The sequence below is a fragment of the Pristiophorus japonicus genome, chromosome 8 (assembly GCF_044704955.1).
Source record: "Pristiophorus japonicus isolate sPriJap1 chromosome 8, sPriJap1.hap1, whole genome shotgun sequence".
NCBI lineage: Eukaryota > Metazoa > Chordata > Chondrichthyes > Pristiophoridae > Pristiophorus > Pristiophorus japonicus.
The window spans coordinates 45,517,649-45,545,151 of record NC_091984.1 but is presented as its reverse complement, the minus strand read 5'-3'; the positions used below and the strand labels follow the sequence as shown (position 1 = coordinate 45,545,151).

The following is a 27,503-nucleotide window of genomic DNA, read 5'->3' as shown; positions in this document are numbered from 1 at the left end:
ACAGGTGGTTCGCAAACGCCCCTGGGATCATGTGGGCTGGCCCAACCAATGAAAGAAGGGGGATCCCCATTCATGCTTATGGGGATTCTGTATGTACGGAATCCCCATAAGCATGAATGGGGATCACAAAAACACATTTACATACCAATTTTTTTTTACATATTTAAAATTAATTAAAATATAATTTAATTAAACATTTAAAACAAAACTAATTTTTTGAAAAATAAATTTAAATGTTTTAAAGGGGATAAACATAACTAACTTACAGGTATTTTAATGTTTAAATAACTGAGAAAAATGTATTTTTATATTTATTTAAACTCTTACGCTGGTAAAAGCAGGCACATAGCCCAACTCTCCGCCCGCGAATGTCCATTTCCTGGGAATGGCTACGATTGGTCAAGAAACCCGTAACTTTCAGGGCTCTTCCGAGCGTGTACACATCTGTAGGCACTGGAAAATACTGGCCATTATTTATTTTAAAGGCTCCCTGCTCTGGACAGAAAACATGGTAAAATGAGTGAAAGCACCCAAATTTCATGCTCAGCAAAATTAGAGGTTTCATTGGGTCATTAGGCAATTACATACCATATTCTCTGGATGGAATTTTGAAAAGGAAGTCTATAAAATAAAAAAAATCTGAATAGCATCCTTTATTTCATTTTATGCTTCTTCTGATTTTGAAATGTGGTAATGATGGTAGGAAATGGCTGAAGAACTAAGCCCAATGTTACACAATACCTGAATTAATGGAATTTGCCTTTAACTGCAACCTTGTGTATTATAGTACAAGGGATCTGAAGATGTTGTCAGTATCCCTGGTAACACAATTAACATTTAAACAGAAACATGAAAAAAATAGTAAGGTTAAAATCATACATGTAATTGAATGCCACATTTTAAATATAAAGGCATTGATGGTGTGACTCCTATTTGAGATGGTTCAGGTCCAACTGGTTTCTGCCTAATTTTTCTTCCCCTCCCCTCAAAAATGACACATTTGCATTTATGTAACATCTGATCATTCTCTTGTGCGTCATAGTATAAAATACTTTGAAATGCAGTGACAAATTGGCAGTTATTTTGCGCAATGCAAAATCCCACAAACACCATTCAATTGAATGACTAACTATTTCTGATTTGTTGGTTGAGGGCAGAATATTAAAAAGACACTGGAAGAACTTCCAGCTCCTCTTTGGGTTGTGGCATGGGTTCTTCAATAATGGACAGATAGACACGGCCTTGATTTGGTGTCTCATTTGAAAGAATACAAGATATTATCAATTCTTTAGAATTTATTATAGATCAGAAAAATTGTGGATTTGTTTAGTTTTTATAGTGGGTTATGGAAGGCAGTAATCTAATCCAAGGGTATAGACAACTGCACTAACTTAGTACAGTTTTGATATCTTTTGATATCTTCTGAATTCTATGATCTACTGTCTTGTAGATTACCCCGCACCCTTTTCATCACCGAGACTGCTTACTTCCACTGCTCCACCGCCACTGAAACCCTTAGTCATACTATATCACCTGTATTTGATTTCTTCAATGTGGGCACTTGCCTGCCTTCAATTGTCTACCCTCTGTTAAATCTAGCTTGTTCTAAACTCAGGGCCAGTCATTTGTAAAATGTTTAATGCGACTTCTTTTTTTGTATTCAATGGCCCTATTTACAAAGCCAAGTATCCCATATACTTTTGTAACTACCTTATCAATTTGCCCTGCCACCTTCAAGGATTTGTCAATATGTGCCCCCAAGTCTGTCTGATCTTGCACCCTCCTCAAAATAGTACCGTTGAACATTAGGCAGTACCCAGGCAAACAACAAATCTCTGCCACTATTCATTGCTTGCTGTAGAACAGATCTACTGAAAGGGAATCTATTGGCACATTAAACTCCACCCACAAAATTACAGGACTCCACAACTGTCCTTTAATTCAGTAGCTAGATAGGCAAATCAATAGCTGAGTACAAGGTTACACCTCATGTGAATTAATATACTGGCAATTAAAGCCCCTTTTAAAATTCTATACATTTCTTTTGAAACAAGATGATGGTTACTTTTCCTTCCTTTATTTCCTTACTTTTAAGTCTTGTACAGTTAGTACAGCAGGTCACACATGGGAATAAATTGATTCTTCCAGTCAGTCCACATAACATAGTTCCATTGTTGGCTAAAGGGGAAAAAAAAGTCATCCATGTGTTTTGCTGAGAATTTCTTGCAGCCACAACCCTAAATGAATTGCGTATTAGAAATTGAAACTTGTTTACTACCATGCAATTGTGAAATAGAATTTTGATTAGCTATCTTGATATCCTATCATATTTCAATGATCTGATTCACATCAGCTCTGTTGGTTATTTAGCACAGCCTAGCAATTAACTGAACTTAGTTGCTGCTGGCGAGTCATGTACCCGTAACTGAGTGATGTGGATTATGTTACTGTTTTAGTTCATTTTCCCAGTTCCCTATGTCTTGTAGAGAAATGCATTGTCTGCATATGAGAGATCATGTGCTTGAAGTCCTGTGACAATGCTGTTGAGCAGTTGAAGGAGAAGCACTTTAGACGGTGCTCTCTTTCCCCCCCACCCTCACGATGAAACACAGTATAGGATAGAGAGGAAGCTCACTTTCCCCCACCTTTTCACCAGAAAGCACATTATAACAGCAGCAACTACTTGTATTTATATAGTGCCTTTTTAATGTAGTGAAACGACCCAAGGTGCTTTACAGGACTATGATACGCAAAAAATTTGACCCCGAGCCGCATAAGTAGAAATTAGTGCAGATGACCAAAAGCGGTCAAAGAGGTAGGTTTTAAGGATCCTCTTGAAGGAGGAGAGAGGCGGAGAGGTTTAGGCAGGGAGTTCCAGAGCTTGGGGCCCAGGCAACAGAAGGCACGGCGATTGGTTGTGCGATTACAATCCGGGATGCTCGGGAGGGCAGAATTAGAGGAGTGCAGACATCTCTGAGGGGAGGCTGGAGGAGATGAGAGATAGGGAGGGGATGAGCTGAGGCAAGGGCGGAGACTGGCGCTGCTATGGAGGTGGAAATAGGCGGTCTTAGTTATGCTGCGGATATTTGGTCGAAAACTCATTTCAGGGTCAAATATGACACCAAGGTTGCGAACAGTCTGGTTCAGCCTTGGACAGGAGTTGGGGAGAGGGATGGAGTCTGTGTCGAGGGAACGGAGTTTGTAATGGGGACCGAAAACAATGGCGTCGGTCTTTTCAAAATTCAATTGGAGAAAATTTCTGCTCATCCAGAGCTGAATGTCGGACAAGCAGTTTGGCAATTTAGAGACTGTCGAGAGAAGTGGTAGTGAGGTAGAGCAGGTGATTCTCTGGCTACGATTAGATAGATAAGAATGGAACCAGGCAAGTGCAGTCCCACCCAGCTGAACGACAGTGGAGAGGCGTTGAAGGATAGAGTGGTCAACCGTGTCAAAGACTGCAGACAAGTCAAGAAGGACGAGGAGGGGGATAGTTTGCCTTTGTCGCAGTCACCAAAGGATGTAATTTGTGACCTTTGAGAGCCGTTTCGTTACTGTGGCAGGCACGGAAACCGTATTGGAAGGATTCAAACATGGAATTGCGGGAAAGATGGGCATGGATTTGGGAGGCGACAATATGTTCAAGGACTTGAGAAGATGGGGTGGTAGTTTATAGATTAAAGATGATGTTCCTTCACCCACTCCATTCCCCATTTTTCTAGCATGTGATAGCCCAGAGGTATCAAAGATTTTGAATACAGGGTTGTTAATGCTGTACTGAGTGTTGAATTCATTCACTTCTTCAAGCAGGTTTTTAGTATTGTGTTTTGGTACGATGTGGAATATTGTGCTGTTAATGGATGAACAGGCTGGGTTTCTTTTCTCTTGGAAAAAGGAAGGCTGAGTGGGTGACCTAATAGAGATCTTTTAAAATTATGAAAGATTTTGATATAATGGATACAGAGAAAATGTTTCTACTTGTGTGGAAGAGCACAATTAGAGGCCATCAATATAAGATAGTTACCAAGAAATCCAATAGGGAATTCAGAAGAAACTTCTTTACCCAAAGAGTGGTGAGAATGTGGAACTCACTACCACAGGGAGTCGTTGAAACAAATAGTATAGATGCATTTAAGGTGGTGGGGGGGTGCTAGACAAGCATATGAGGGAGAAGGGAATAGAGGGCTATTCTGATAGATTTAAATGAGAAATGCCGGGATGAGGCACAAGTGGAGCCGGCATGGACTTGGGCCGATTGGCCTGTTTCTGTGCCATATATCCGATGTATGTGAGACCTCACATTTTTTGTGCATTTCCTGCCAGTTGCTGTGAGTAGTGGAAAATAAATAATGGCCGGGATTTTGCGATGGTAATTACGGTGAACTGTCATGTTAGCCTTCAGCATCATTACCCCTCTGAAACTGACGCAACTTCAGATTTTAGCACATATGCATCTAAACATGGAAATCCTGAAGTTGCACTCTGACACAGGCTGTGCTGTGAGTGAATTTCTTCTTCTTTCTCTGGAGAAGAATATACTTTGGAATTGTTTAATGACTCAAGTATCACTTGGAGTTATTTCACGGTGATGTTGGGAGAGAAAACCACAATATAGGCCAAGAAATTGTGATCGGAGGCTTCCCGCGGGCGGATGCCTCTGACCTGAATAATATCTACGAATTTAACTGGTGGTCCGTGACTTGCGGTCCTGGGCCTCTACGCGAAGGCCTGCATAGAGACCCGCGTATACCAGGGACATAGGCGCTTCGCACGCGTCCCTGGGATCACGTGGGCTGGCACAACTAATCAAAGTAGGGGGATTCCCATTCATACTTGTGTACGGAATCACCATAAACGCAGAAACACCTAAAATAAATTTTAAAACATTATGTATTTAAAATGAATCACAATGGAATTTAATTAGTTATGTAAAACAAAAATGTACATTTTTGAAAATGAAATTTACATATTTTAAAGAGTATAAAAATAAACTTACCTTATTTAATAGGATTTTAAATGTTAAATTGTTGAGCAATTTATTTTCTGTCCTTTTTAAAAGTCTTGCGCTGATAAAAGCAGACCATGCACCTGCTTTTATCAGTCGTAAGAATTTCAAGGGCATTCGCTGGGCAATTAGCCCCAACTCCTTGCCTGTGGAGGCCCTTTACTTCCAGATGCATGTGACCTGTCAAGAAGATTCCTGAGAGATTGCAAGTTCTGGGTTTCAGAGCATGTTCGCATGCCTATACTTGGACCTTGCGGGGGCCCCGGGGGCACGTGTGCATCTTGTATGGGGCATGTATTCAGGGCCATCATTGTTTTTCTAAATTTCCAGTTGCATGTCTGTGTATGTAATGGAGATGTTCTGTCGTTTTTCATCTGGTCTCATTTACAGCCACGTGGCCCCAGTCCTGCTCAAATTCACTCCAAACATCTCAGTTTGGCCACTACATATACATGGCCATTTTCCCAATGTTTCTGAATTATTTTATATACATTTGTACAAATTACAGAGCTTGGTATATGTACATGAGCAACTGCAAGAAACTGTTAAATCGAAAGCTCCAATTTAGTATTGTGCTCACCTAGACTGCTGGATTGACAGTGTAAAGTTGGAATGGACCTCATCTGGCGATTGGCCAGTTCTAGGTATTCTAAGTACTTGCTCCCATCGAGATGACATTAGTGGGCCAAAAGGTTACTAGCAACATATATAGTAACCATCTATTTTTATTCTTCCAGTAAACAACCACAGTGTAGTTGCAGTCATTGTAAATATATTCATAGCTACAAATAACCTACTCTACAGTTTGCAGTCATGTGCTAATTTGAGAAACACCTATATCAGGTACATTTTTAAATCAAATACCCACCCTAGCAGGAGATGGGTGGTAGCATGAATTCTACCTCTTGGATTGGGCTTGCACGCAAGGATTTGGTAGATCATGAAATCTCTGTCATCTCGTCAAAATTGATGTGTGAAATCTATTCTTGACAGCAATTCAAAAAGTTTGCCTGGAATGCTGTCTTCATTATACATGATATATCTGAAGGAGCGCATGACAAAATATATTAGGATTCCATTTTCCTCTCTTATTTCCCCCTTCCTTCCCCTTTTCATGTGATTTGCCCCACATTCACCTGAATAAATTGGAGGTTGGTGAGCAGATGAGTTTGTTTTGTATTGAGACACAAATGTTGGAGAAAGCTGACGTGTACCATTCTTGTGGACCTTCCAGCTGCCACTTCAGTGGCAAAGGACAGTGAGTAAGTTGCCTTTTTTTAGTTCGTTCTTGGGACATGGGTGTTGCTTGCAAGACTGGAATTTATTGTCCAATTGTCCATTCCTAATTGCCCTGAGAAGGTAGTGGTGAGCCGCCACCTTGAACTGCTGCAGTTTTTATGGTGAAGGTGCTCCCACAATGCTGTGGGTGGGCAGCCCCAAGGTTTTGATCCAGTGACAATAAAGGAATGGTGATATATGTCCAAGTAAGAATGATGTGACTTGAAGGTGATAGTGTTTCCATGTACCTGCTGACCTTGTCCTTCTGAATGGTGCAGGTCGTAGGTTTGCGAGGTGCTGCTAAAGAAGTCTGGGTTAGTTGCCAGAGTGCATCCTGTGGATAGTACATACTGCAGCCACAGTGCACCAGTGGTAGGGAGAGTGGATCTTTAAGTTAGTGGAAGGAGTGCCGATCAAGTGGACTGCTTTGTCACAGACGGCGTTGAGCTTCCGAATGTTTTTGCTGCATTTGTCCAGACAATTGCACAGTATTCTATCACACTCCTGACTTGTGCCTTATTTTTTTAAATTCATTTGTGTGATGTGGGTATCGCTGGCAAGGCCAGCATTTATTGCCCACCCCTAATTGCCCTTGAGAAGGTGGCAGTGAGCCGCCACCTTGAACCACTGCAGTCAGTGTGGTGAAGGTACTCCCACAGTACTGTTGGAGAGAGAATTCCAGGATCTTGATCCAGCAACAATGAAGGAACTGCAATATATTTCCAAGTCAGGATGGTATGTGTCTTGGAGGGGAACTTGGGGGTGGTGGTGTTCTCATCCGCCTGCTGCCCTTGTCCTTCTGGGTGGTAGAGGTCGCGGGTTTGGAAGGTGCTGCCAAAGAAGTCATTGTGACTTGCTGCAGATGGTACACACTGCAGCCACGGTGCGCCGTGGTGGAGGGAGTGAATGTTTAACATGATGGGGTGCCAATCAAGTGGGCTGCTTTGTCCTGGATGATGTCGAGCTTCTTGAGGGTAATGGAGATGCTTTGCTGCAGAATAAGAACATAGCAATTGTTTGACAAAAAAAGACTCGGCTCCATCCCGTACGCCTTGTACTATCTGGTAGTCACATGATGTAATAATTAGTCTACAGCAGATGCAGTTGTGAGTTGTGGAAACCCCCAGTGGTGAAAAGCTTTGGGAATGATGGGTCCAAAGTCCCCTCTTACTCCCAAGGATGCTCGACTTACCATATGTCATGTCTCAAATTACTCCTGTATCCCAAAATATTATTTTCTGAAATAAATCAATCTAATTTGCATTTGAATGAATGAGCACTATCTGCGCCCACCAGTTCCCCAGGAAACCCAGCTTTTAACTTGCTGTAACAGCCATGGTACATGTGGCAGATCCAGTTGAGTTTCTGCTCAATGGTAATTCCCAGAATGTTGACGATTAAGGAATTCGGCAATTGTAATGGCATTGAATGTCAAGCATGTGGTTAGGCTCTCGTTAGAGGTTCTCATTGCCTGACACTTGTGTGGCGTGAATGTTATTTGCCACTTAAGTCAAACCTGGATATTGTCCAATTCTTGCTACATGTGAGCATGTACAGCTTTATTATCTGAGAAATTGCAAATGAAATTGAACACACTGTGGCAAACAGTCCCACTTATGATTTTATGATCTTCGAGCAATGAGTAAGGTTAAGAAGCAGATGAAAGCAAACATTCATGTTGCCATTCAGGCCACTTCTATAAATTCAACATTTCTAAAACTTATCTCGACTTCCTTTATTGTGAGAGATACACAAAGCTTCACCATGCTTTTTATAAAACACCTACTCTTCCAGCCTCTCTTTTTATAATGTTTTGTTGGTTATGCACTCTGCTGTCCTTTTTTATAAATAAATTCGAGATAACCACCACTTGCTGAAACAGGGTTGTTGGAGCATGCACTTGATTATACACGGGCTCAACTCTTATCCATAGCACTACAGCAACAAATTATTTTGCCCGTTGCTAGTTCTTAATCCACAGGGCTAATTCTCACTATTTGCATCCTGCTATCGCACTTTATTTATACACTGTTACACAGATTATTTGTTGCAAGATAGGATGCTCACAATAGCGTGTCCTTCATTAGTAGTAATTGGTTCCTGAAGGCTTAAAAGTGCAGAAAAGTACAAGTTTTACTTGGGCACGATAGCTGAATTCATACACCATCCAACTGTGACCACTTGAATCCTTTGAAAACTGCTTAGCCTTCCTGCACTAAAATAAGATTTTAGTTTATTTGGGCTATTTGAATTCAGATATATTGTAGAATATTTGACTGAGATATCAGCTACCAGCATAGACGTCACTAAGGATGCACAAAAGGCCAGAGTTAGAAGAGAAGAGTACAGGGAGGCGGTTTCAGGGTGCTGGTGTAATGAGACTGTGGAGGGATTTGAAGTGCATTAAATTTAATGCACTATGGGCAGGGATGAAGGGCAACAAAATCCGAGATGATGTGTCATTGAGACTTGCTTTAAGACAGGATGTATGCAACTAAATTCTGAGTTTATGGAGGGTGAAGGATGGGAGGCTAGCTAGGAGAACATTGAGCAATCCAAGTCTAGAGATGACAAAAGTGGATGTGTTTCAATGACAGAGGGACTAAAGTAGGCCGGGCAAAATGTTGCACAGGTGGAAGTAAGTCTTGGGGCTCAATTTTCCCCGGTCGTTTACACTTTTTTTGGCACGCGCCATTTTTTCTGGCGTATTTATTTTTTTCCCAAGATTTCCCCTGCGATCTGCGCGGCGTAACTGACTTAGTTACAAATTTTCTACGCGAGTTTTTATTGACATTATTGGGGACGTTCCCTCACGACTGCCATTTTTTTTCAATTTTTTTGCATTTTTTCAACATTTTTTCCCCCTAGGTCGGCATATCTGGCCACTCCCGAAAAACTTTCTGGGCACTTAAGAAAACCAGCGCACATTCACAAATCTGTGCTGAAAGACGCCATTGTTTTTAAATCTAAGATTTTGGAGGGAGTCAAGAACACTGTCAATCAATAATAAAGTTCAACTTTTTTTTAATCTGTCACGTAGAAGTGTAAATTTGTTGAACTTCAGAAGTTTTCTCTTTTTTTTTTTTTACTCACACACATGCCACCACTGAACGTCTTGAAGCAGGGCTGGAGGGTTGTAGGTTTGGCTGGCAGAATCGGCCCTGCGCCCAGAAACGGACTTGGCTAGAAAACCAGCTGCGGGTGGGGGGGAAGGAAGGAAGGAAGGAGAGCGAAGTGCCGATCAGAAGACTTCGAGCTCGGGGAGCAAGGTGCTAATCGCAAGCCGTCTGCATTGAAGACTGCAATGGGGCGGGGGGGGGGGGTTGTGGCAGGGGGAGAGAGCGAGAAAGGGAGAAGTCACAAGCAGTTAGTTAAGGGGGGGAAGGGGGGAGAGAGGAGAAGTCACAAGACCTTTGGGTATGGTCCATCCATGCAGACCTTGGGGAGAGAGAACTGCAAACCTGGCTGCCTGCCTGCTTTCTTACCATTTTCAACTTTCAAAGGTTAAATTTAAGTATGGGGGCAATACTGACAATGCCATACCTTGTGTGAGCCTTCTGCATCATGATGCTATGTAGGAGACAATTGATTCGACTTCATTGCATCAGGAACATCAGAGCCCATAGGGTGCTGGGCAGGAGGCCTTACCCACATCGGGTATATCGAGACAGGCATTCATACCTCCACCTGAGTGATGCAGACTGTGTCAGAAAGCTGCATTTCCGCAAAAAAGTTGTGACTGAGATCTGTGAGTTGGTGAAAGCAGACCTGAAATCTAGAAGCATCAGGAGGACTGCTTTGTCAGTTGAAGTGAAGGTTACAGCTGCACTTTCATTCTATGCCTCTGGATTGTTTCAAGCTACAACTGGGGCTGTGTGCACCATCTCTCAACATGCAACACATGTCAGCATTCGCCATGTGACGACTGCACTGTATGCATGGAGGAATGACTTCATAAAGTTCCCCATGATCGCCCAAGTAATCCATGACAGTGCTGTGGGCTTCTCCAGGATTGCTGGCTTCCCAAAGGTACGGGGCTGCATTGATTGTGCCCACATCGCCCTATGAGCACCTTTTGGAGGATTCCAAGATGTACAGGAGCATAAAAGACTTCCACTCCATTAATGTGCAGCTCTTGTGTGACGACATGCATCGCATCATGTCAGTCGATGCAAGGTACCCTGGGAGCACCTATGATGCATTCATTCTACACAACAGCGTTTTATCTGCCATGTTTCAGCAGCAGCCAGAAGGGCAGAGCTGGCTACTGGGAGACAAAGGGTACGGCCTTGCCACCTGGCTCGTGACGCCCCTAAGCGTAACCCGGACGGAAGCTAACCATGAATATAACATGTCACACATTGCGGCAAGCCGCATCATAGGACCATTGGCATATTGAAACAGTGTTTCCGATACCTGGACCATTCTGGAGGCTACTTGCTGTACTCCCCTGAGATTGTCTGGTCAGTTCACTGTTGTGTGCTGCATAACTTAGCCATCATGAATACAGCAGCACCTGGTAGTGGAAGATCCACCTACGGTGAGAGTGGCTGATGATGATGATGTGGAAGATGCAGATGACTAGCAGGCGGAGGACAACGACAAGGATGAGGAAGCCATGCAAGTGCCTGAGGCCAGAGCACGACGGCAGAGGAGGGCGGGCCATCGTGCCCTTTTAACGATTGCTCGAGCCTTGTGCCAGCAGCTCATCCGTGAATGTTTTACTGATGCATGAGGGTTCAGCGACAACGATTCCACATAGACCATGTTTACTGTTTAGAGCTGTTCCATAATGTTGTTGGGTTAATAGAACTTGATTCAGTTTTAATGTAAAATATATTTTATTCAAAAGTTTACAATGTACTAAACTTTAATAAAATTATTCTTGTATCAAACTTTACTTTAAGATCACTTAAATTTGTAATTTTACATACCTTACAAAAAACTTTTAATTTGAGAACAGTTACAATAGTAGCAACAATAATAGCAACAGCAGCAAAGAAAGGCTGCGCCCATTTCTCCTCCCTTTTATTCTAAGACCGCCTGCTGTGCTTGGTCTTGGACAAACTACCACCCCTGCCCGCAGGCGGTCGCGCAGTGTTTCTGGGCATGGTACCAAGCTTATTCTTTCTAACATCTCTGGTACTGCGAGGGCGTCAGCGGCGGGGGCAAGTTGGAGGGCCCGGCTTTGGGCTCTTCAGAGGCTGGTGTGGGGATTGGAGTGGGAGTGACAGTTGATTCTGTCAATGGGCGCGGGGTCTGAGTATGTTCCCTTATTGCAGCAGCTAACTCCAACGTGCCGTCCCTCATGCGCCCTGACAGTGTCTCAACGACCTGCAACATTCCCTCCCTCATGTTGAGCAAAACTTTCTGACCTACCTGCAACATTTCCTCCCTCGTGGTCAGTGACGTGGTTTGTGCTACCTCTGACATTCCCTCACTGATTGTCCCGGATATTGTTCCTATTTCTCGTGTCATTACTGTGACTTTTCCCGACAGTCCCGCTACCTCATCGCTCACGCCACTGATGGCGTCCAGGAGTGATCGAGTAAGCTCAATGCTCTCCGCACTCACTGACATCATCTGAACCGCATCTGTTAGATCCTGCACCTCAGGAGGGTGCGGTCTAGCTCTCCTTCCCACGGGGATGTACCTCGCAGCACCCCCAACTGGGTGCCACAGTCTGGGACGGTGGGGCCCTGGGTGTGCCTTGCTGCACCCCACCACTGGGACGTGCAACCTCGGAAGGTGTAAAACCATGGAATGTCCCACCAACACTCAAACCACTAGTCATGGAAGGGGCTGTCCCCTCCATGAGCAGCACCTCCTCCAAAGTCAGTACAACAGTGGGAGCTTAATCCAGCTCTATCCCCTCCCCTCACCCCCATGTTCTTGGTATGGAGGGTTGGATTGGAAGATGTTCTCTTCAGGCTCGTCCGCGTCTGAATCTTCTGCATCGTCAGGGTTGGCCTCAAGTTCTGCAAATATAACAGCCAAATGGTTAGCAGTAGAGGAGGGGGCAGGGTGGGTGGCATGAGTAGGCTCACACATCGCAGGCCAGGCAGCAGGCTGATTTGAAGGACCACGATGAATTTGCAAGACTTACCCTCTCCCTCGAATGTGGGCCCAGCTTGTGCTTTACTGATTGCTTTTTTCCATGCAGGACCCATCAAAGCAGCGGCCCTCTCTCTTCCAAGGATGTCAGTGGGTGCAGATTTGCCAGGCCTGCTCCCTTTCGAGTTCTTTCCCTTTTATGTGCCACCTTGCTCTGCAAAGATATGAAAACCTAACTTTTTAAAGAGGGTGTCTTTCTGCTGGGTGGGACATACAGATGGTCACATTTACAATTGCATTGAACAAATGAGAATATTATTTGCACCAACTACTTGACCAAGGTCTTGCCACTTTTTACACTGGCCTCCAGATCTTGTGGTGGTCACCATTGCACAGTAATCTTCTGCAACTTGGTTCCAGCGTTTCTTCATTTCTTTGGGTGGAACTTTTATGTGACCTCTGCTGGTGTCCAGTTCCTGCCATTTGTTCTCAACTTCTTCCTGTAAGAAATTCTTGGTCCTTGCACCACGTTGCATCTTGTATTGCTGCAGCTGCGATTTTTTTTTTTTCCAATGCTCTCTCACAGCACTCAACGTTCTCACACATAGACAACTGGCTCTTTAAAATCAACATCGTTTTTCGGCACAGACAGCAGGCTCCACTCCCCCCACCCCACCGAAGCGACTGGACACGCTGCGTGGCGCCAAATTCGAATTATACATTGGGGAAACTTTGGCAAATTATTTCTGGCCTAGAAAAACGGGTGTAAATCTGGCAATACGCCAGAAAACTGGCTTGGGAAAAATTGAGCCCTTAGTGAGGGAAAGAATGTGGAATTGCTGCTCAGTTTTGGGTGTAGCCAGGATGCAAAGGTTTTGCAGTCTGGTTCAGCCTGGACCAAGGGTTGGGGTGGAGTTGGTAGTAAGGGAGAGGAGGTTATGGTAAGGTATCCGGATGTTCAGTTGGAGAAAGTTTTGACTCATGATGTGAGGCAGATAGCCTGACAGCATGGAGGTAGTCATCGGGTTCAGGGATGAGGTAGAAAGGAGGAGTTGGGTGTCATTGGAGTACATGTGGAAACAAGTCCCATGCCTGTGGTTGATAAGTCACCAGAATCATTTGAGGAATGAGAGTTTATAGGGATGAGAAAAGGGTCTAAAAATGGGGACTTGCTGAAGTTATACCTCACTCGAATCCAACCTATTTGAGATGACCTTTTGTGAGGTGGTCTCGCACCACTTAATTGTAGTCCATTCTGGAGTGGTATTGGGACATTAACGTTGTGCTGCCACTTTTGTGTCAAGTTGTCCCAGTGTTTCTTAAAGGGACCATAGCAGTAATTATTCAGCAGTTCAGACAGCATCTATGGCAAAAGGAAGGTAGGGTTAATGTTCCAGTCAGTAGCTCTCTGGACTCAGATTCAGAAGGTTGTGCGTTCAAGTCCCACTCCAAGGACTTGAGCACATAATCCAGACTGACACTCCAGTACAGTACTGAGGGAGTTCTGCACTGTCGGAGGTGCTGTCTTTCAGATGAGACGGTAAAATGATGTTAAAGATCCCATGACACTATTTTGAAGAACAGGGGAGCAGTGTACATCTGAAGCAAAGTGGCAGTATAGCGGCAGCCAATAATCTAACCTTTTGGCCTTTTACTGATTAGATTACTGCTAAGAAAAAAAAATACTGCAAATACTCAAAATCCAGAATTAAAACAAAAAGTACTGGACACACTCAGCAGGTTAGACAGCTCTTGTGGAGAAAGAAGAAATAATTGTGCATTTATAGTGTCTTTCATGACCTCAGGATGACCCAAATAACTTTACAGCCAATGAAGTACTTTTGAAGTGTAGTCACTATTGTAATAGAAACATAGAAAATAGGTGCAGGAGTAGACCATTCGGCCCTTCTAGCCTGCACCGCCATTCAATGAGTTCATGGCTGAACATGCAACTTCAGTACCCCATTCCTGCTTTCTGGCCATATCCCTTGATCCCCCTAGTAGCAAGGACTTCATCTAACTCCTTTTTGAATATATTTAGTGAATTGGCCTCAACAACTTTCTGTGGTAGAGAATTCCACAGGTTCACCACTCTCTGGATGAAGAAGTTTCTCCTCATTTCAGTCCTAAATGGCTTACCCCTTATCCTTAGACTGTGACCCCTGGTTCTGGACTTCCCCAACATTGGGAACATTCTTTCTGCATCTAACCTGTCTAACCCCGTCAGAATTTTAAACGTTTCTATGAGGTCCCCTCTCATTCTTCTGAACTCCAGTGAATACAAGCCCAGTTGATCCAGTCTTTCTTGATATGTCAGTCCCGCCATCCCGGGAATCAGTCTGGTGAACCTTCGCTGCACTCCCTCAATAGCAAGGATGTCCTTCCTCAGGTTAGGAGACCAAAACTGTACACAATACTCCAGGTGTGGCCTCACCAAGGCCCTGTACAACTGTAGCAACACCTCCCTGTCCCTGTACTCAAATCCCCTCGCTATGAAGGCCAACATGTAGGAAATGCAGCCGCCAATTTGCACCCAGCAAGCTCCCACAAACAGCAATGAGATAATGAACAGATAATCTGCTTTTAGGTATTGGTTGAGGAATAAAAATTGGCCAGGACACCAGGGAGAGCTCCCCTGTTCTTCAAAATTGTGTCATGGGATCTTTAACATCGTTTTACCGTCTCATCTGAAAGACAGCACCTCCGACAGTGCAGCACTCCCTCAGTACTGTACTGGAGTGTCAGACTGGATTATGTGCTCAAGTCCTTGGAGTGGGACTTGAACGCACAACCTTCTGAATCTGAGTCCAGAGAGCTACTGACTGGAAACATTAACCCTACCTTCCTTTTGCCATAGATACTGTCTGAACTTCTGAATAATTACTGCTATGGTCCCTTTAAGAAACATTAGTGCTGGTAATTGACTCCATCTGTTCACATCTTGTAGCTGGAACACTATCTTGCCATCCTGACTATTAGGGGAAAGTGCTCATCAGGAACCTTTCTAAATACACATCATTGATTGTGATTAACTTCAGCATTCTATTTGCTTTCTGAAACATTTTCCCAAGGGTGAGTGTTGTCTACAATTTTATTTTGCAAATGTGTAGTTTAAAGTCCATGGCCTGGAATTTTCTGAAATGGCATAATCAACAAGTTATGCTGAAACATACACTGATCTTCTCGTCAGAAAGTTATGCTGAAATTTCCCGAAAATCTCATGAGTATACGCTGGATTGTTAAAAACTGGCATCAAACAAGTGACAATCTGGGCCCACCCAGTATGCATGTAAAATGCAACCTTGAAAGTTTTTCAATTGTAATGCAAAGCATTCTAGTGGCATAAAGATGCATTCAAAGATACAGAAAATACATTGTAGATCTTGGTTAGGAGAAATTTTTTTTAAATTGTGTGTGTGTATATATATATATAAAAAAAACATCAGAAATCTGACCCTGTTTTGCCTAAAGTTTTAGGTGTAAATTTACATCCTGTTCAGAACTGGTGTAAATTCAGAAAATTCACATGAGCACCACGAGAGGGTAGGGGAGGAAGGGGAGATTGGATTTTTGTGTCTGTTATTTAGTCAGGTTACTCAGAGCTGGGGGACTAGACTTTTTTTAAAAATTGCTTATTTTTTGTGATAAACCCATTTTCAGCAGTATTAATAAAACTGCACCAAGTTACAACTCTTAACTATATCACAGAATATTTTTTAATGCAAGAGAAAAAAAAACAATGTTTTAAAACCTGCCAGATTGCGCTGGTTCATGGAAGATTTTACCTTTGTGTTTGGGCGGAACCTTGAATCCTAACTTCACTTTGCAAAACTAACGCTTGGATTGTCGACTGCACTCAATGCGGAAACTCTACCCCCAGTAGTTTATCCACAACTGAAGACTAACTCGCCTATAATTTTCACTTTATCCTAGTCTCTCTCTCTGCCGTTGTCCTGTTTTGTGGCACAATTTTCCTTTCCCTAGAACTTTGGAAAATTATAGTCTGAGCCTCTGCTTTTTCTGTTTGCTTCTGTCTGGATTCTTGGTTATAAACCACCAGCTCCCACTGGTGTCTCCACTAAAGTTTGAGTAACAACTTTCAGTTTTGAATGATAGCCCCGTTACACCTATCTCAGTGAAAACTGCAGTAAATACTTCGATTCCAATTGTGATGTGACCCTTTCATCGTGCAGAGGTGGGTGAACCATTTTGATCATCGGGCCTCATTACCATTGTCGTGGCAAGCTACTTGTGCATTTCATAGAAACATAGAAAATAGGTGCAGGAGTAGGCCATTCAGCCCTTCGAGCCTGCACCACCATTCAATAAGATCATGGCTGATCATTCCCTCAGCACCCCTTTCCTTCTTTCTCTCCATACCCCTTGATCCCTTTAGCTGTCAGGACTATATCTAACGAACTGGCATCAACAATTCTCTGTGGTAGAGAATTCCACAGGTTAACAACTCAAGAGGTTTCTCCTCATCTCAATCCTAAATGGTTTATCCCTTATCCTTAGACTGTGACCCCAGATTCTGTACTTCCCCAACATTGGGAACATTCTTCCTGCATCTAACCTGTCCAGTCCTGTCAGAATGTTATGTTTCTGAGATTCCCCCCTCATTCATCTAAACTCCAATGAATACAGGCCCAGTAGATCCAGTCTCTCTTCATATGTCAGTCCCACCATCCCTGGAATCAGTCTGGTGAACCTTTGCTGCACTCCCTCAATAGCAAGAATGTCCTTCCTCAGATTAGGAGACCAAAACTGAACACTATATTCCAGGGGAGGCCTTACCAAGGCCCTGTACAACTGCAGTAAGACCTCCCTGCTCCTATACTTAAATCCCCTAGCTATGAAGGCCAACATGCCATTTGCCGCCTTCACTGCCTGCTGTACCAGCATGCAAACTCAATGACTGATGTACCATGACACCCAGGTCTTGTTGCACCTCCCCTTTTCCTAATCTGCCATTCAGATAATCTGCCTTCATGTTTTTGCCACCAAAGTGGATAACCTCACACATTTATCCACATTATACTGCATCTGCCATGCATTTGCCCACTCACCTAACCTGTCCAAGTCACCCTGCAGCCTCTTAGCATCCTCCTCACAGCTCACACCACCACCCAGCTTAATGTCGTCTGCAAACTTGGAGATATTACTCTCAATTCCTTCATCTAAATCATTGATGTATATTGTAAATAGCTGGGGTCCCAGCACTGAGCCCTGCGTCACCCCACTAGTCACTGCCTACCATTCTGAGAAGGACCTGTTTATCCCTACTCTCTGCTTCCTGTCTGCCAACCAGTTCTCTATCCACATCAATACATTACCCCCAATACCATGTGCTTTAATTTTGCACACTAATCTCTTGTGTGGGACCTTGTCAAAAGCCTTTTGAAAGTCCAAATACACCACATCCACTGGCTCTCCCTTATCCATTCCACTAGTTACATCCTCAAAAAATTCTCGAAGATTTGTCAAGAATGATTTCCCTTTCATAAATCTATGCTGACTTGAACCAATCCTGTCGCTGCTTTCCAAATGCGCTGCTATTTCATCTTTAATAATTGATTCCAACATTTTCTACACTACTGATGTCAGGCTAACCGGTCTATAATTTCCTGTCTTCTCTCTCTCTCTCTCTCTCTCTCCTTTTTTTAAAAAAAAAAGTGGTGTTACATTAGCTACCGTCCAGTCCATAGGAACTGATGGAGTCGATAGATTGTTGGAAAATGATCACCAATGCATCCACTACTTCTAGGGCCACTTCCTTAAGTACTCTGGGATGCAGACTGTCGGGCCCTGGGGATTTATGGACCTTCAATCCCATCACAATTTCCCGCCTAATAAGGATTTCCTTCAGTTCCTCCTTCTCGCTAGACCCTCAGTCCCCTAGTATTTCCGGAAGATTATTTATGTCTTCCTTAGTGAAGACAGAAGCAAAGTATTTGTTCAATTGGTCTGCCATTTCTTTGTTCCCCATTATAAATTCACCTGATTCTGACTGCAAGGAACCTATGTTTGCCTTCACTAATCTTTTTCTCCACATGTCTATGGAAGCTTTTGCAGTTAGTTTCTATGTTCCCGGCAAGCTTCCCCTCCTAATTAAACCCTTTATCCTCCTGCTGAATTCTAAATTTCTCCCAGTCCTCAGGTTTGCTGCTTTTTCTGGCCAATTTATATGCCTCTTGGATTTAACACTATCCCTAATTTCCCTTGTTAGCCATGGTTGAGCCACCTTCCCCATTTTGTTTTTACTCCAGACAAGGATGTACACTTGTTGAAGTTCATCCATGCGATCTCTAAATGTTTGCCATTGCCTATCCACCGTCAACCCTTTAAGTGTCATTCACCAGTCTATTCTAGCCAATTCACGTTTCATACCAGCAGCATACCAAACTGGGAGGGAGGGAAATCTGATAGCTTCACTGGAATTAAGCTGGTGGAGGGGGCAGGTTCATGGCGGAGGCTGCGGAAGGTCAGACATTTGATGCGTTGGTGGTGAAACTCCCTTCTGAGTCAGAAAGTTGTCGGTTCAAGCCCCACTCCAGGACTTGAGCATGAAATCCAGGCTGACCTTTCAGTAAGCACTGAGGGATGTTAACACAAGATCCTAGCTACCTGTTCAGATAGATAGAAAATATCCCATGGTATTTTCCCATGGCTAACATTCATTCTTCAATACAACAATAAGACCACGACAGCTAGTCATTGCTGCTTATCGGACTTTGCTGTGCACACATTGGATGCTGTGTGTTTATCTACACAACAATTTTGACTCCAGTCAAAAACAAATTAATTGTCTGAAATGCTTAGGGATAACTTGAGAATGTGAAGGGCTTCACAAAATTTTTAATCAGTTTTGAATATTTCTTAATTGTTCAAGGTTGCACATTAAATTTGAATTGACATTTTGCAAAGAAATAAGTGGGTGGTGGGGCTCTTGAATTAATAATATTGCAATGTCAATTCTCGATTTTAAACCTAATTTTCAATTTGTGCTCGGAGGTCGGTTGGATTGGATTTGCTGGTGCAGCTAAGTAAAATGCTTGGAAAGTAGGGAGAACAAAAATTTAAGGGGTATGGTAAATTGTTAACATTGGCTTTAAAAAAAAAAAGTATATCATGCTTCAAAATGATACAGCACAGAAGGAGGCCATTTGGCCCATTGTGTCTGCTCCTTGGAAAGTTGTTACTGAATCTGCTTCTATCACCCTTTCAGGCAGTGTATTCCAGATCAGAAGAGCTCTGAGCGTAATAAGAATTTCTTGACCGATCTTTTGCCAATGACCTTAAATCTGTGTCCTCTGGTTACTGATCCCTTTGCCACTGGAAACCGTTCCTCCTCCTTTATGATTTGGAACACCTCTTAAACAACGTAACTTGTAATATTTTAAGGGGCTGCACGGCTCATTCAAAATACCGTGTATGCACGGGGTTTTTCCTATTTGAAAACTGGTCTGCCGACTGTGCGGGAGCATTGCTCTTAAATCTTTAAGGAGAAAAACCTCAGCTTCTCTAGTCTTCCCATATAACTGAAATATCGCATCCCGAGTACCATTCGAGTAAATCTCATCTGCACCTTTTTAAGACCTTGATATATTTCCTAAAGTGTGGTGCCCAAAATTGAGGATGCTACCCTGGTTTGCATTTTATTATAAGTTTTGGACATGTATTTTCCCCCTCCCTCTTCACAATTGGGTATTCTTTTCCTGGCTCTGTGGTCTTACAGGAAAACAAATTTGAGAATCAGTCACAGTAGTCAGCATGCATGATTTGTGGCAATCCAAATTTGACTAAAATTAATCATTAGAAAATTGAGACCGCTGCAGAATTTGTGCAGTGACCCATCTGCCATGCTTCTGTCGAGTGGGGCTCCACATTGGCTTTGGAGCCTTGGAAACTTTACCCTAATGTACAAGGCAGCTACAATAAGAAATGTGAATGTTTTTCCAAAGCATTATTGGCTTGAAATTGAGAAGGACCATGTTGAGCTTCCATTAATAACTTAATAGGGCTTCCCACTTCTGATTTCAGTACTATTTTGGTGTAATTGATTTGTATGAAGGATGAGGAATGTTAGACTGAGTTGTCTCTGGTCCCTGGGAGGGGGGGGAAAGAGGGGAGAGAGGAGACTGCACGACCAATGTCTTGACCACTCCATCCTCCACTATCGCCCAGCTGGGTGGGTGGGACTGCACTTGCCTGGCTCCATTCTTGCCTATCTAACTGTAGTCAGAGAATCACCTGCAATGGCTCCTCTTCCCACTCCCACATCGTTAACTTTGGTGGCCCCCAAGGATCTATCGTTGGCCCCTCCTATTTCTTATCTACATGCTGCCCCTAGGCAACATCATGCGAAAACACTGCCACTTTCCACATGTACGCTGACAACACCCAGCTCTATATCTCTACCACTTATCTCAACCCTTCTACTGTCTCTAAATTGTCAGACTGCTTGTCCAACATCCAGTATTGGAGGAGCAAAAATTTCCTCCAGCTAAATATTGGAAAGACCAAAGCCGCTGTCTTCGGTCCCCACCACAAACTCTGTTCCCTAGCCACCGACTCCATCCCTCTCCCTAGCATCTGTCTGAGGCTGAACCAGACTGTTCGCAACCCTGGTGTTATATTTGACCCTGAAATGAGCTTCCGACCCCATACCTGTGCCATAAGTAAGACCGCCTATTTCCACCTCCATAACATTGCCTGTCTCCATCCATGCCTTAGCTCATCTGTTACTGAAACCCTCATCCATGCCTTTGTTACCACTAGACTTGACTATTCCTATGCACTCCTGGCTGGCCTCTCCTGTTCTACCCTCTGTAAACCTGAGGTCTAAAACTCCATATCCTAACTCTCACCAAGTCCCATTCACCATCACCCCATGCTTGCTGACCTACATTGGCTCCTAGTTAAACATAGAAAATAGGTGCAGGAGTAGGCCATTCGGCCCTTCGAGCCTGCACTGCCGTTCAATGAGTTCATGGCTGAATATGCAACTTCAGTACCCCATTCCTGCTTTCTGGCCATACCTCTTGATCCCCCTAGTAGTAAGGACTACATCTAACTCCTTTTTGAATATATTTTGTGAATTGGCCTCAACAACTTTCTGTGGTAGAGAATTCCACAGGTTCACCACTCTCTGGGTGAAGAAGTTTCTCCTCATCTTGGTCCTAAATAGCTTACCCCTTATCCTTAGACTGTGACCCCTGGTTCTGGACTTCCCCAACATTGGGAACATTCTTCCTGCATCTAACCTGTCTAAACCCGTCAGTATTTTAAACGTTTCTATGAGATCCCCTCTCATTCTTCTGAACTCCAGTGAATACAAGCCCAGTTGATCCAGTCTTTCTTGATATGTCAGTCCCGCCATCCCGGGAATCAGTCTGGTGAACCTTCGCTGCACTCCCTCAATAGCAAGAATATCCTTCCTCAAGTTAGGAGACCAAAACTGTACACAATACTCCAGGTGTGGCCTCACCAAGGCCCTGTACAACTATAGTAACACCTCCCTGCCCCTGTACTCAAATCCCCTCGCTATGAAGGCCAACATGCCATTTGCTTTCTTAACCGCCTGCTGTACCTGCATGCCAACCTTCAATCAACACCTCGATTTATATTTTTTTTTACAATTCTCATTCTTGTCTTCAAATGCCTCCATGGCCTCACCCCTCCCTATCTCTGTAATCTCCCCCAACCCCGAGATATCTGCGCTCCTCTAATTCTGGCCTCTTGACCATCCCTGATTTTAATTGTTCAACCATTGGTGGCCGTGCCTTCAGCTGCCAAAGCTCTAAGCTCTGGAATTATCTCCTTAAACCCCTCAGCCTGTCTTTCCTCCTTTATTATGCTCCTTAAAACCTACCTCTTTGACTCTGCTCTAATTTCTCCTTATATGGCTTGGTGTCAAATTTTGTTTGATAACGCTCCTGTGAAGTGCCTTGGGATGTTTTATGTTATAGGTGCTATATAAATGTGAGCCATGCCAACCCAGCCTGCTAAGTCCATATAACTCAGTCCTCCTTGCGCTAAAAATGATTCATTGTTTCTCTTGTCTAAATTTTGTCGACCTGGCCGTTTGGAAAGGATGTTGCTTCACTGGTGGATAAATCCCACATCAGAGCACCAAGATCGGTCAGTATCAGCAAATTGAAAAATATTCAAATGAATGGAACCATGGGATAAAACTTTATATGTGGCTGTTGAGGATCAACCCGAGTGTCTCAGAGCGGAAAAACTTGGACACCCTGGTTATACAGTGCCTGACTTATAAATGCCGTCTTCTTGCGGCTTCCTGCAGTTGAGATGTCGGGCTGTTTGTTTGTATATGGAAGTTGAACTTGCAGAAAAGTTTGAAGAGAATTTAATTCATGTGCAGACATTCCTATTACAGATAGCATTGATCTTGTATGTGTGCTCCCATATGTTGCTGCAAATCCTTTGCATCAGATCTTTGCAGACCAACACTATTGAATGTTGAAGTTTGACATTTAAACCTTTCAATCTCGTTCTTGTTGCTGCTACCTGTAATTACATTTGGAAGTTGTGTGACTAATGGATCAGATAAAGCAATCTTAACTTAATTTATCTGATTAATTTGAGTCTCCACAGTGTAGATTAGATATGGGTTGTTATTTAGAGGAAATATTTAAAATAGTGGCTACCTGAAAATTAAAAGTACAATGGACTTTGGGAACAATCCAAAAAGCGTGCTTTTATTGAGTCTCTAACAAGTTTACCAGGTTTTAGCACCAGCTTTCAGACAGAAGGGGCATGACTGGAGCCAGCAAAATAGGCCTGAAATGTGGTGCATACGTGTCAAAGCAATATTCAAATTTGATTCTGAAGCACTGGAACTTCGCTGCTTGTGTTTTTTGCACGGATTCTTCATAGTGATGAAATCGTGAAATTATGCACATTTGGTGCAGAAGCTACAATATAAATTCTAGAATTTGAATAAATCATGTATGTTAAATGCTTAAAGTGGCAGGCTCTCTATTAATACATCAACCTTCACTCTCTCCACTCCACTCCTGCACTGTTTTTCTTCCTGACCTTATTGTTTTGTGTGTGTGCAAACATCGTTCTCATTCTGTTTGGTGTTGGCTGCTGCCTCATTTGATTTAGATTATATTCCTTGTATGTGGGTGGGGAGAATCGCCTAACCAAAGAGGCTACTGAATGGTGGTCTTGGGCAGTCTCCTGAAGTCGAGGATGACTTGCTTCCACACTAAAATGAATTCTAAGGTGACTCATGAGACCAATGCGAGATCCACAGTCTCTGGCACAGGTGGGGCAGATGGTGGTTGGAGGGCGCTTGATTTGTTGTATACTCCTTCCACTGTTTATACTTGGCTTCCGCGTGCTCCTGGCGAAGAGACGCAAAGTGTTCGGCGCCTTCCCGGATGCTGCTGCTCCACTTTGAGTGGTCTTGGGCCAGGGATTTCCAAGAGTCGGTGGGGGTGTTACATTTTTTCAATGAGGCTTTGAGGGTGTCCTTGAAGCGTTTTCTCTGTCCTCCTGGGCCACTGAATGGTGCCAGAGGAATGGTGCTCCAGATGGTCCCCTGTAGGGTGGCAGACATGGAGGTTGAAATGTAAAAAAGGAGTATGACCCTAAGCATGATGGGTAATCTTAACTTCTCTTTATAACTATTCAGAATGCAAAAGTAATCCTGAATGTGAGACTGCATTTGATATTTCTATTAATTGTTTAGAATCAAACTTAATGACTGATTTTTTTTAAACAGTAAATGATTATGGAGTGAACTTCTGGGCAGAGGAGAACTGCCATTATCTAGTTTTCCTGGTTAAAGAGGAGATTAATGCAATAATTAGGAAAGACATTAGCTTGGATGATGTGGAATCTATATGGGTAGAGCTGCAGAACACCAAAGGGCAAAAAACGTTAGTAGGAGTTGTGTACAGACCTCCAAACAGTAATAGGGATGTCGGGGAGGGCATCAAACAGGAAATTAGGGGTGCATGCAATAAAGGTGTAGCAGTTATAATGGGTGACTTTAATATGCACATAGATTGGGCTAGCCAAACTGGAAGCAATACGGTGGAGGAGGATTTCCTGGAGTGCATAAGGGATGGTTTTCTAGACCAATATGTTGAGGAACCAACTAGGGGGGAGGCCATCTTAGACTGGGTGTTGTGTAATGAGAGAGGATTAATTAGCAATCTCATTGTGCGAGGCCCCTTGGGGAAGAGTGACCATAATATGGTGGAATTCTGCATTAGGATGGAGAATGAAACAGTAATTTCAGAGACCATGGTCCAGAACTTAAAGAAGGGTAACTTTGAAGGTATGAGGCGTGAATTGGCTAGGATAGATTGGCGAATGATACTTAAGGGGTTGACTGTGGATGGGCAATGGCAGACATTTAGAGACCGCATGGATGAATTACAACAATTGTACATTCCTGTCTGGCGTAAAAATAAAAAAGGGAAGGTGGCTCAACCGTGGCTATCTAGGGAAATCAGGGATAGTATTAAAGCCAAGGAAGTGGCATACAAATTGGCCAGAAATAGCAGCGAACCTGGGGACTGGGAGAAATTTAGAACTCAGCAGAGGAGGACAAAGGGTTTGATTAGGGCAGGGAAAATGGAGTACGAGAAGAAGCTTGCAGGGAACATTAAGGCGGATTGCAAAAGTTTCTATAGGTATGTAAAGAGAAAAAGGTTGGTGAAGACAAACGTAGGTCCCCTGCAGTCAGAATCAGGGGAAGTCATAACGGGGAACAAAGAAATGGCAGACCAATTGAACAAGTACTTTGGTTCGGTATTCACTAAGGAGGATACAAACAACCTTCCGGATATAAAAGGGGTCAGAGGGTCTAGTAAGGAGGGGGAACTGAGGGAAATCTTTATTAGTCGGGAAATTGTGTTGGGGAAATTGATGGGATTGAAGGCCGATAAATCCCCAGGGCCTGATGGACTGCATCCTAGAGTACTTAAGGAGGTGGCCTTGGAAATAGCGGATGCATTGACAGTCATTTTCCAACATTCCATTGACTCTGGATCAGTTCCTATGGAGTGGAGGGTGGCCAATGTAACCCCACTTTTTAAAAAAGGAGGGAGAGAGAAAACAGGGAATTATAGACCGGTCAGCCTGACCTCAGTAGTGGGTAAAATGATGGAATCAATTATTAAGGATGTCATAGCAGCGCATCTGGAAAATGGTGACATGATAGGTCCAAGTCAGCATGGATTTGTGAAAGGGAAATCATGCTTGACAAATCTTCTGGAATTTTTTGAGGATGTTTCCAGTAAAGTGGACAAAGGAGAACCAGTTGATGTGGTATATTTGGACTTTCAGAAGGCTTTCGACAAGGTCCCACACAAGAGATTAATGTGCAAAGTTAAAGCACATGGGATTGGGGGTAGTGTGCTGACGTGGATTGAGAACTGGTTGTCAGACAGGAAGCAAAGAGTAGGAGTAAACGGGTACTTTTCAGAATGGCAGGCAGTGACTAGTGGAGTGCCGCAAGGTTCTGTGCTGGGGCCCCAGCTGTTTACATTGTACATTAATGATTTAGACGAGGGGATTAAATGCAGTATCTCCAAATTTGCGGATGATACTAAGTTGGGTGGCAGTGTGAGCTGCGAGGAGGATGCTATTAGGCTGCAGAGTGACTTGGATAGGTTAGGTGAGTGGGCAAATGCATGGCAGATGAAGTATAATGTGGATAAATGTGAGGTTATCCACTTTGGTGGTAAAAACAGAGAGACAGACTATTATCTGAATGGTGACAGATTAGGAAAAGGGAAGGTGCAACGAGACCTGGGTGTCATGGTACATCAGTCATTGAAGGTTAGCATGCAGGTACAGCAGGCGGTTAAGAAAGCAAATGGCATGTTGGCCTTCATAGCGAGGGGATTTGAATACAGGGGCAGGGAGGTGTTGCTACAGTTGTACAGGGCCTTGGTGAGGCCACACCTGGAGTATTGTGTACAGTTTTGGTCTCCTAACTTGAGGAAGGACATTCTTGCTATTGAGGGAGTGCAGCGAAGGTTCACCAGACTGATTCCCGGGATGGCGGGACTGACCTATCAAGAAAGATTGGATCAACTGGGCTTGTATTCACTGGAGTTCAGAAGAATGAGAGGGGACCTCATAGAAACGTTTAAAATTCTGACGGGTTTAGACAGGTTAGATGCAGGAAGAATGTTCCCAATGTTGGGGAAGTCCAGAACCAGGGGTCACAGTCTGAGGATAAGGGGTAAGCCATTTAGGACCGAGATGAGGAGAAACTTCTTCACCCAGAGAGTGGTGAACCTGTGGAATTCTCTACCACAGAAAGTAGTTGAGGCCAATTCACTAAATATATTCAAAAGGGAGTTAGATGAAGTCCTTACTACTCGGGGGATCAAGGGTTATGGCGAGAAAGCAGGAAGGGGGTACTGAAGTTTCATATTCAGCCATGAACTCATTGAATGGCGGTGCAGGCTAGAAGGGCTGAATGGCCTGCTCCTGCAACTATTTTCTATGTTTCTATGTTTCTAAGACACTGGGAAGAAGGAAGAATGAGCAGGGAGGTTCATCTGTAATGCTCGTGTTAATTCAGAATTTTTTGTTGCAGAGAAGCAACGATGAGAATGGAAACTGCTCAGGGAGCATTGAATTTCCCACCACAAATCTGTATGAACTGGAAAGTCGAGTGTTTACTGATCACTGGTCCATCCCTTATAAACGCGAGGAGTCACTGGGCAAGTGCCTGATAGCATCCACGTGCCTAGCACGACTCGGTAAGTACCAAAAGGATTCCATGAGCCATGTTACAGCAGCATGTCGGTTTCCCTGCACAGGGAGTGAGCCAGAAATATTTTGATTCCTTGCACAGACCAAATATTATGGAGAATGAGAAAAATGGGGGAAGAGCAGACATTTTTTGTCTGTGGTGGTACCAAATATATAGATAAACTTCATGTTATAGAAAACTAGATTGTGATATCAAAAACCAACAGTTATGATAGAATCTCCCCCATGCACCCCAGGGACAGACTCTGGCCACTTGCAGAGATTTGGAGGGGTACTGATGATGTTGGGAGTGCCTTGGGACATTTTCTGACGGTAAAGGCACTGAATTATAAAGTCAAGTATCCCATACGCTTTCTTAGCTGTCTCATCACCTTTCCATTTGGCTTAGCCATTT

At 43.5% G+C, this 27,503-nt stretch overlaps 1 protein-coding gene across 2 annotated transcripts in view; it reads left to right on the top strand.

Moving 5' to 3' along the window:
* The window catches only part of usp24 (ubiquitin specific peptidase 24), a 230,396-nt gene that overhangs the window by 14,866 nt on the left and 188,027 nt on the right, over positions 1–27,503 (top strand). For both annotated transcript variants that reach the window (XM_070886744.1, XM_070886743.1), the window contains exon 2: positions 26,931–27,096. In XM_070886744.1, the coding sequence (XP_070742845.1) occupies positions 26,931–27,096 (166 nt within the window). The remainder of the gene's footprint in view (positions 1–26,930; positions 27,097–27,503) is intronic.